This window comes from Dreissena polymorpha, chromosome 9, assembly GCF_020536995.1.
Source record: "Dreissena polymorpha isolate Duluth1 chromosome 9, UMN_Dpol_1.0, whole genome shotgun sequence".
NCBI lineage: Eukaryota > Metazoa > Mollusca > Bivalvia > Myida > Dreissenidae > Dreissena > Dreissena polymorpha.
In genome coordinates this window covers 52,000,855-52,012,775 of record NC_068363.1, presented here as the reverse complement: position 1 = coordinate 52,012,775, position 11,921 = coordinate 52,000,855, and the positions used below count along the sequence as shown (strand labels likewise).

The window sequence follows — 11,921 nt, the reverse complement described above, 5'->3', positions numbered from 1 at the left end:
TAATCATCATCATCATCATCATTATTATATGTTATTATGACAGAGAATAGTCAAACAAATACTACATGTTTGCTTTAGGTACATTTCATTCTCGAAAGTATTTTCACTTACTTCCTTGCGCTTTAGCGGAGCAAAATACCAAAGGCAGGAGCAAGACAACTGTGCCGATGATCTGGAAATACATGAAATTAAACTACTTTGCATTTGTGAAAACATCTGCCCCGTGACTACGAATATTTATCATATCAGACTTACACTCAAACTTATTGTTTATGTCTCAAAATGAAAGATTAAACTGAGTATGAAAGTCCGGCACAATGTGGCATAGACACGGAGTGTATAGTAAATGTTAAATGGATTTTGGTTGGAAACATATTCCTTATCAAGAATCTGAATGATGCCATGGTGGCATATTTGAGGAGCTTTGAGAAATCCAAGAGGGCTTCCAAGATGGCCGCCGTTTAAGCATTTCAACCCATGTTGTGATATAATCATATCTTTATTACTTATTTTTCTTATTTCAAACCTAAAATAGGAAGATGTTATGAATGTTATTTTTTTTCGAAGTTAATTTATGGAAATAAAATTCTAGATTATACTGAAGATGGTTGTCAATATGGTCGATATGCAAATAATTGCTGTCAAAATCTAATTCCATTAAATTGAATTTACTTTCATGCTGTATAAACTGGAATTATTGTGTTTATGAATGGCATTTTGTAAGGAACATTTAATATGATTGACCAGGTGCAACACTTAAACATAACAATCACATGGTTTTGAAATTGAGATTGCAAATTTGCAGTAGGATGGAAGGCATTCTGAGAGCAGTATCAGTTTAGTTGACACTAAAGAACAACACGTTGCAGAAAAGTGGGTGAGAATAAGTGGAGATGCTAAAGAATAAGCAAGTATTCGGAGAAAGTTGAAACAAATGTATAAATCCGTTGGTTCAAAGCAAGCATCTACCCAGTCAAGTGAACATTTTGATTGCACTACAATTTCACTACATTCCGCTAATGTTGATCAAGCATATCTATATATTCGTTAAACTCAAATGACAGAATTTGAAAACTCATGGCCGACACTGTTTATGGGTCAATATCTAAAAAGGTTTGAAACCATGTGGTTTCTAAGAAGAACATCAGGGTTGCATACATATAAGTGTATGCAATTACTCTGATCGATTCAAGGGTGTTTAGTGAACATATACTGATATGTGAACTAAAACATGGATCTCGAAATAGGTAAAAACTAATCGATGCTAATGAAACAAGTACAAGTAGAAGTGGCTGAGCGGCACATTGATAACCAGATGACATGTTCAGTAATAGATTGAGCCGCTTTTTTGTATTTCATTCACTGGTCCATAGACGGACATATAAATGACTACACTGACATCTTTACGTGTTAAATAAGATAACAACTTAACAATGTGATGTGATGCCTACCGAGTTTTTGACATTGGTCATTTCAGGATATCATGAAACGCCAAAGCCAACCAATATATAGAAGGGTGTCATAATCAAGGACAGTGGAACGATCACGTCATAGCACAAACACGTTAATCGCGAGGATATATATTTGCCTATCTAGCTCCTGCATAACTCCGAAAGGGACAATACGACAATGTACTTCCGCTCGAATGTAAACAGACAGTCAAAGGAAGTGAAGCGTATACTTGCAACCTTTTGAAATAAATTTTAGAAAACAACGTGTACAATGAGTTGCTCTGTGTTCATGCTTGCACAGGCTGAGATTCAACTTTAAGGATTTTCGGCATCCGTAAAATGTCAGTGTTTAGAAAATTAATAAAACCTGTCCCTATCATTTAGTCATATGCCAGTTCATTCCTCCTCACAAACAAGTCTAAAGAGGAAATATCAAATCTTGTCACATGCTTGATGGTGGACCTGTTTTGTGGCCAGTAAAATGATTCTTTAGAATCACCGGGCCAATATATTTTTACAAAGAAACATTTGTTTCTCCAGAGCGACTACCCTGAACATCACATGCAACAGTATGTCATACCCAAAGCGTATACTAATAAATCATGGGTATGGAAAATACTATAAAACCCACCGAATGGGGATGGATCAAGTAAACGACCAATTAGTTCCAATCATGAGCGAAAGCAATGCTGCACCTGAAGAACTATTAAAAATCATCCATTGTAACAGATCTGTATGATGAAAATCCTCGTAATGCAGTTAAAGACTCCCCTGCAATGTTGTATGTGTCCATTGCCAAACCGAAAACTGTGAAAATCCAAACAATTCACAAGAAGTCTGTACTGAAGACGAGGAGGAAAACACCGACAGTTTAACACTCTGAGACAAATGCTATGGACAAAAGTGAGTGTGTATCAGGTGATAGTGGACAGCTGAATGTCATACATTGGAAATTGTACGTTGATTATCAAACTACTTAGCGATGTCAACAATTCGATCAGTGTTCAATTTCTCCAAATCTATGACGTTTGGCATAAACACAATCAGCTGTCAGTCAAACGCTATGGACATTTGGTCCATCATATTGTGGCAGTTGCTATTTTTGGACGCCAGGTTGGATTTCTGTGTTACATACTGAAATTACACTATGTCTGATGATCTTAAAGTGTTCTTTGACCCCCGAAACCTAGATAAAGACACCTAAATCACCCAAGTTGACTGGATAGTTTCATAGTTATGATCATAAATAGGTTTTCGCGGCCATCTTGGAGACTATCTTAAAAAACACTTTCCGGAGGTCCGATTTCGGTAAACTTTTGATATGTTATCAATTACATTGTACCCTTCCAGGACCATTCAACATACCTATTGTAGCAATTCTTGGAGGGTCAACGCGTATATTGACCTGACTAAAGGCCCAAAGCTTTGATAATTTTGTTGGTTACATCAGTTAGTGGTCTTCTTCAAAGTGTCTTGGGTTATTACTGACCACGCGCAAGAAGTTACATGTTTAATATAGACTTATATAGCAAATAACCGTTTAAACCTTAAAGTTTCGAATATTATACATATGATCTACAGTTTTTCAGGTTAACGTTTAAGGATCCTCAGGGATTTCTTGATTTATATACTTTCTAGTGTGCATAGTTTGTGGACCTTTCTGGTAACTTTCCTTGAATAAAAAAGATAGCGGATTTTTACAAAATGTCTCTCCTAAGAATGTTTTTTGCGTATTAATTTGATAAAATACCATAATTACTCTAAATTTTCGGACACAACCTTTTTTGGGCCAAAATAATTATTTTTCGTGATTCAAAATGTTTGTACATACGGGTTTTCGTCAATAAATTATGACTCTAAATTTTCAGAGAGTACATTTTTCAGCGATATTTTTCCAAATTTCTTCCCTATTGTCCCTTATCTGGTGTCACTTCCATCATGCTTTTTTTAAGACCGGATTAAGGTTATACAATCTAGCAGGTAAACACCTTAGGGCAATATAAATTGCGTAATAAGGTAAATAACCATGTATATGGGAAATAAACAATGGTTGCACCCATGAGAAATACATATGTAAGTGTTTATTACAATCCAATACGCCAAAAATGCACAGGAGGACAACATATTTCACAAAAAGTAAACAAAAAGAAAACAAAGCAAAATACATACGCATGCCCACATGCACACTTAAGATAACTGTGAAAAATGCTAAGCGCCCCAACACGTAATGCACCCCTATTGCAATACAGACAACTGACGGTGTTAGACAACGACTGACAAACAAACAAAAAATTCATAGTTTGCAGACTTTTATTTACGTGCATTAATTTCATACTAAAGTATCGGTTCATCAAAAGCTCATTTTGAACCCGTTGGTAAAAAAAAGATCATTGGAGTGACTTTCAGTACAAAAAGCACGATAAATAAAGTGCAAATATATGTAAAAGTAAATTTTTCTAAACGGGGTGGTAGTAAACAATTACGTGATCCCAATGGCCGTTATACATATTGCAAACCCGCATCCGATCGTCAATGAAATCATTTTATTTTTTCTCTAAATTTTCGGACACCCGTACTTTTTGAATATTTTTCGTATCTGAATTGTCCGAAAACTTTGAGTAATTACAGGTTATGTGGACCCAATGAACTGAACTGTTCTGTTGTGCTCTAATGATGATTTCGTTACCATTTTAGAAATCAGCCAATACTTCATTATAACAAATGTTTTGAGCATTTTTATTACGATTGAGCAGACAAGATTACTTCTAGAGATTTCATGTGGTTGCGCAGTATTCTTATTAGGAAAACTGTCTTACTTTCTGGTGGTCGCTTTTTATGTTCCAGAAAAAGTCGAGGCAAATAAAAGCCCCATGAAGATGATTTGATAAAATTGTGTAGAGGACCACCATAAAAGGGCCATAAAGTTTTAGAAGAACATATTTTTATAACGTTTTCACAGGTTTTCAATGTGAAAAAAGTCAGATAAAGGGAGACAACTAAAACTGAACTGATTTAAACAGTTCAGTTTTAGTTGTCTCCCTTTATCTGATAATTGTTTATAATTAACCCCATTTGTATCAAAATAAATATATTTTTAGTCGTGGTGACCTTGACCTTGGAATGATTGACGTAATTCTTTCGAACCAGACACCGTCCCATGATGGTGAACAAATGTGCCAAATGATTTTAAAATCTCACAATGAATGACATAGATATGGCCCGAACAAGCTCATTTATGGCCATTTTTGACCTTTGAACTCAATGTTCGACCTTGACCTTGGAGATATCGACGTAATTCTTTCGCACGACACACCGTCTAATGATGGTGAACAAATGTGCCAAATGATTTTAAAATCTGACAATGAACGACAAAGTTATGGCCCGGACAAGCTAATTTATAGCCACTTTTGACCTTTGAAATCAAATTGTGACCTTGACCTTGGAGATATCGACATAATTCTTTCGCGCGGCACACCGTCTAATGATGGTGAACAAATGTGCCAAATGATTTTAAAATCTCACAATAACGACTAAGTTATGGCCCGGACAAGCTTGTTCCGCCCGCCAGTCCGCCAGTCCGCCAGTCCGCCCGCCCGCCGACATTCGCCAATCTAATAACCAGTTTTTCCTTCGGAAAACCTGGTTAAAAAGGGCCATTTCGACCGCAGTGACATATTTATAACAAACAAAAGAGCGGCCCACCGTATAATAATACACGTCAAATATCAAATCTCTGGGCCTGGCTGTTTAAGAAGTGTCAGTTATTTTAAATAAAATAATGTTCGATGTGGTATTTTACATGTTATATAGATGTGAGAGTACCGTAAAGGTTTAGCGCGAAAGACGTTAATATTAGGTGCAAATCTATTGTTTGCCATTCGAGGTGTGTTTTACATGGTTATACTACCCTCTCGCTCTTAATGTTCATGTTTGTGTTAAATTACTATTCTACTTTATTTTACGGGTTTCTTTTTGCAATGATAAAAGGCGATATTTAGTGTGTTTTTTGCAGTCAAGTTTTTAGTTCATGTAAAATGTTAACACGAACCGATGACTTAGCTGGAGTAGATTGACGCAACGTTTACGGATGTTTCGAGACTCCCCAACTGAAATGTGCAATTGAGATTGATCTTCCTCGGACATGAAATACATACAAGTGGAAAAAGAATAGTTTTTTGCATTTATTTGTAGAAATCCCTGTCTAATTTATCTTTATTTGTATAGTTCTTTATAAAGAAACAACTTGTTAAGATTAAAGATGATAACAATGAAGATTTCATAGTAGAGGGCCACTGTATTATGTTACATTACACATACCAAAAATATTTGCTTTTCGGTTTCAGAGAATATTTGTATGTTTTCACTATACAATTACATTTATAATGGAGAAAAGTTAACCAATTTTGACTAGGTACATTACGTACACAAAACTTGGTAGAGAACACCAGGCAATGTTTCATGCAACAATACGATACCGGTTGGCCTTGTGGTTTCAGAGGAGGTTTTTTCTTGTTACCCCTAGTGCGGGGCATATTTTCACTCCATGGACATTGGTATCCACTATGTACATATATGGGAAACAAGTAACCCCAAAAGTGGGCCCATTTTTTACCCCGGGGACAAGATGTAAACAAACCTGGTGACGGACCATCATGCACTGCATCATGCCAGATACCAAACCTTTAGGCTTTGCGGTTTCACCTGCATATTTGTTTAAGTTTTCGCTGTAAACATCGAGGTCGATTCTCGCGTTTGAATGTTTAATAAAGTTTCTGCAAAATTGACGGTCGAAACCACATGAATTAATTATTTGAATACGTAGCGTACATTTAAACATTTTACGTGTGATGTTGGCGAGAAAGACATAGAAAAAAATTCGACATTTTAATTTGCAACCGTATAACATAACCGCAATTATATATTATATACTCTGCCGTACCATTTGGGTAAAAAGTACAAATACGCCAACAGCTAAAAATAGATATCACCGCGGTGACAAAATTGTTACCGCGGTGACAATTTGTCACTGCGGTTACAAGTTTGTCACTGCGGTGATATATTATGTGTGACTGCGGTAACAATATTGTCACAGCGGTGACAAATTATGGCTATTAGTATATATGTTTATGCCTGCTGTTACATTCATTTGTTTGGGTCAGTTTTCAACCAATCATTTTCCCCGTAACAAACCGACTCTTATATATCAAAAGCATGTAAACCTTTATATTGTTGTCGAGTGTGGTCTACAAATGTATAATTACTGATACATTGATCTTTAAAACAAAAAAGAAAATAATAAACAAATACTTTATAAGTAAAGTTGATATAGATTTATTCTGAGTAAACCAGCACCTTTTTTAAAGAGTTTTATAGAGAACGCCAGCTGTTTGTCACACTAATTGGTTTGTGTAAATAAATGGGTAGTGAATCGTACATTTTCTTTAAATTGCGCTTATTTGCATATCATCTGCCTTATCGCAATTAGATCATAGGGAATCCATTGTTAACGACTTGTGCTATTAATCCGTTATCGCTTGTTTAACGGTCCACTGCCTTCACGGTATACCCGGTTTTATGACACTTATCCGGCTGTAAAAACACGCACAGACGTTGAGACAACGGAAAATAATAAGGTTTCTGAAATTGTCACCTGGATTATTTTTTTTATGAATTGATCATTATATAAACATAAATTGACAATTCATAAGTTACAACGAATAAAGCTTCAATTAAAATATTCGCCGATTTGCCATTTTATAAGACGTTATTTCATTGGTCAGTTTGGTTTAGCTTTTATCAAGCTCTTAGGGTCAGACAAAATATCACCGCAGTTACAAATATATCACCGCTCCGATAAAATAATTACCGCAGTGACAAAATTGTCACCGCGGTAACAATTTTGTCACCGCGGTGATATCTATTTTTAGCTGTTGGCGTACATGTACTTTTGACACAAAGGGTACGTCATACTTTACGACAAATCAATAAAAACAGAATAAACGTACAGTCGAAATCATTCGTGTATGAGTGAAATATATATAAATATATTCGGTCGTGCAATACAATAAAACACCATATCTGTTATAGTCGGAAGCACAAGGGTATAATATACTTAATTTGTGCACTGTTTTAACGATTTCTTTATATGTCTTCTTCATATGTCTATATGTATCGACAATCGATCGAATTCATAATCATAAGCATTATTTAACAAACATGTTTAATCTTCAATCGTCCACGGCATGTAGATTGCTTAATCTTGAATAAATCACGATGTTGTTACATCATCACTACATGAAATAAAATGTTGACAATAAATATGTCATAATCCACGAAGATTGGTTCCAAACATTTATCTAGTATATTTTATCTACCTAATTTCACTTTCCTAAATTAGTTGAACAGCTGAAGTTTATCATCCCTAATAAATAAGATATCTAACAAATCTGTTACATTTAGATGTTTAAAAAACACAAAAAATCACAAACTTACCATTGTGGAAAGATTCGCTTTGTCCAACTGACTAAATGTATTTTGTTACAATAATTGGAATCTTTTCCAATTCCACAATGTTAAAATTGTTGTTGCATCCTGTTTTATACGGGACGATTCTTTAGGTAGATCAACCCTTTCGAACTAATATAACATGTGGAATTGAACCCCATTGGGCAGTGGCAATAACCATATTACATGGAACCCATGCATTGGATATTGTAACTTGACTGACATCTATCGTTAACAATGGGAGGTCCCCAGGTTTAGTTATCGAATGTAAAATAACTTCCTTGAAGCTGCAAGTCATTGCCAGTAGAGAATGTTATCATGCATTTATCTGAACACACGAGATAAAATTTAAATATTTAGTGGTTCTTGAAAGAAGTCACAGATTCAGTAAATAATGTCTGCTAAAATACATGTGAAGTTTTGTATTTGTCGACACATTGTTTATCTATGTATTTATATACATTCGTCTAATAGGTATGGCTATCAAATAGTCTACACGCATATGTTAATTGATTCAAATATAGAATACTACACATTTAAAAATGGTAAAAAGAGTGCAACTTGAAGTGTTCCAGAAACCTTTTTTCAATCCTAATGCAAAATATGGCGCTTGCCATATAAGAAGCAGTATTATTTATAATATAATTTCGTATAATTTCCTTTATATATTAACATACATTTCTATATTTTCAATTTACATCAGGACGTCAATATTTAGTACGTAAGGAACACATGATTCGTGTAATAAGAACGTCTTATGTATTAAAACTCGGACGAGACATAATTAGTGCAAATGATCGAACCAAGTTTCATGATTGGACAATAAATGTGGCCTCAAATGTTCCCACATCGTAAATGTTGACGATTCGCGACGCACGATCAATGACGGACAAAAGGCGATCACAAAGCTCACAATGAGAACGTTGTGCACAGGAGAGCTAAAAAGGATACAGCATTCGGGTTTAAATAATGCAAGCATCGCACACACAGTTGTAATGATTGCAATCGTTTGCCATTATTCTAATCATACAATTATTTGTTCCCATATATGGTTTGTATACATAGTATTAATATGCACGATACTTCGGTTCAATACCAGCAGCAGAATAATAAGAAGTATAAAACATATACACGATGTTGCAACAGAAAAAGTAGTTTTAGATGACTGCTAGCTTTTGATATAAACTTTGAAAGACTATATCACATAGCGTAACGAAGGAGCATTTATTTTATAGTTTCAACATCTTAGCTGAAAATTTTTGACTGCCTAACAGAAAACATAGTAACAATATAACAAAAACTAGTAATGTTATATATAAATTTACTATATTTGTTAAAATATAACGATGCAATGGCGAAAATTTGACCATTTCTAATTTACTTATTAGGCACTGACAATGCAATAAATAACGCTCTTTAAAAAAAGCAAACCATGTGGTTCCGCTTATAATAACGTATACATGAAACAAACATATAACTATACGACATAAAGTTACTTTTGTAAAATGATTGAGGTTATATCTTAATAAAACATAATACATATTTGGTGAAATTAAGCAATGATAAAAAACAAGCCAAATGCACTTCACATATCACATGAAAGCGTGACAAGGGGGCCTAATGTCCATAAACGCCCTTTGTTACTAATAATTACTCACACGGTCTAAAACTAGCTAAATGCTCAGTGTACCAACATGTATTGACGTCAACGTCGTAATCGTCTTGTAAAAAATAGTTATAAGGATCTGTATCAAAGAACAGTTCATACAAAGATCTATAAATATTATGTGTATTGATAGATCTTTGGCTTATACAAAATAAAATAAATCACACTAACACCTGACACCAAAATGCATTCAATAATTATGAATCATATCAATTTAATTTCGAAACCCCTAAACAAAGGAATAACATGTTTCTTTTTCAAATTAGTGTACAACATTTAACTTTGTAAAGACAAAAACATGCCATAAATGCACATTTGATGTATAAGTCCCATATTTATATAATAATGCATCCTTATCGGCCGTTGTTAAGGCTTGAGTAGGGAAATATAATCAGACATTGCGCTAACTGCAGATTCTTCTTTATTCGTTTGTACTTACTTGGTTAACAACACTTACTAAAACTTGGTTGTTATGCAAGTTAAGTTATATACAAAACTGTTATGTAAAACGGGCAATCCCCTACAGAGCAATATAGCATGTAATTAATAAATTTCAATAGTTATTTTTAAGTGTTTTCACGATAATAAGTTAATGTTAACTACCTCAATTATTGCGACTAACATACAATAATAACATAAAGCACTTCAAATTCACATTAGACATTATAATGAATACCAAAAGTGTGTTTCTATAGACGGTCTTATAGCATAGCAACCGTAGATGTGTGCTCATAGAGTTAGTTTCGAGTGATATTGCTACGATAAATCACAACAAACAAAAGCATTAGAGAACAATCCATTTGAAACCTTATTCAAATATTTGTGAGAACAAAAACATGGAATATAGTATAGAGTCGTGGTGACAATTACTTTTACCCGTTATGAGATGTACTTACCTGGCTGACAATTTAAATATTTGAAAGTGCACATGCTTGACAATATTGTACAGAATAAAATTCGAACGGTGAATCAACTTAAAATCTACTTTTTTCATTGTACATATTGGATCGCAATATGTCTGCTTAAACTATTTCATAAAATTATAGTTAGTTCAGCCACTTTGCTTTTTAAATCGGTGATGTCATTTCGTATACAAATATTAAATCTTTCCTGGATTTGTCACAACGTTTATAAAAATGTTTTCTCTTTAAGTCTGACATTAGTTGTTCACATAATGATTTTATGTATTAATTATATCATTTTAACGACTAAATACAAAAAGGTGAAAGTCGGAAGCAAAAGTACACCTTTTTTACGATAAGCAAACCTGTACCTCATTTTTTACGATCCATATAATTGCATTTATCAATCAGATAAAACAGTGTGCTTTTAATGCCTTCAAATATGTTTATGTTCACCTTCTTCAATGAATATTTTTATCGGGGACTTAAACAAGTTTTAAGCCTTAAAAACCTCGGCTTATCTAACTTAATCCTAGTTAAACTCCATGTTTAATCTGCATTGCTTTAATTTGCCGGATATTGATATATGGACAAAAAATAAAGTTTGCGGACTGTTAATAGTGGGATATTGTACTCAAGAAAATTGAAATGATATCAAACATTCTGATATTGATCTAGTCAAATAAATCTACGTAATTAGTTTCTATCTCTTTTTGACGCAATATAAATGCTATAAAAGCCAGCGTTTGAGCCGGGCATGATTTAAACTTGCTACTTGTTTTATCAGCTTCCGGATCTCACACTGAAACTTAATTCCTGGTAACCATAATCTTTTCTTAAAAAGGTACTGAGCAACTCTAGAAATTTGCTAGATTTTTTTTCGTCATTGGTCCTTTATCACAAGGGGAAATTTATCAAACAGGAAATTATGGGATTACACATTATGACACGTATAACTTGAATCACTTACTTGTCAAAGTTATGATATGCACATATATATAATTAATGCTCATTTTCATATGTGAGGGCTATAAACTTGTCTAGGCTTTATTGATTAATAAATGTTGTTGTTGTTGTATTATTGCATATAAAATTAATTTTCATATGTGAGGGCTATGAACTCGTTTTAGCTTTATTGATGAATTAATGTTGTTGTATATATCTCATAAAATACACAAAAATGAATTGTATTATAATATGATGAAACTGTGCATAACGTGATTTACTTAAATGTTTAAAGTAATTTATTTAATTAAAATAGTCCACGTTTATAAGATTCTTAACATTGTTACTTAAGACACACCCATATTTAACATTCGTATTCACTAATGTGTATTTCTCCAAATAATTGTGAAAATTCTTCGAATCGTATGTCTTGTAAGTAATTAGTAAATATAA

General features: G+C 33.7%; 1 protein-coding gene across 3 annotated transcripts in view; it reads right to left on the bottom strand.

The window, feature by feature from the left end:
• LOC127844804 (prion-like-(Q/N-rich) domain-bearing protein 25) overlaps window positions 1–8,101 on the bottom strand; it is a 26,647-nt gene extending 18,546 nt beyond the window's left edge. The window contains exons 1-2 of one of the 3 annotated variants that reach the window (XM_052375307.1): window positions 7,944–8,101; window positions 112–172 (exon numbers count right to left, since the gene is read on the bottom strand). In XM_052375307.1, the coding sequence (XP_052231267.1) occupies window positions 112–172; window positions 7,944–7,946 (64 nt within the window). In that variant the 5' untranslated portion in view covers window positions 7,947–8,101. The remainder of the gene's footprint in view (window positions 1–111; window positions 173–7,943) is intronic. The other 2 variants (XM_052375308.1, XM_052375306.1) reach the window with 2 other exon arrangements.
• Window positions 8,102–11,921: the final 3,820 nt, after the last annotated feature.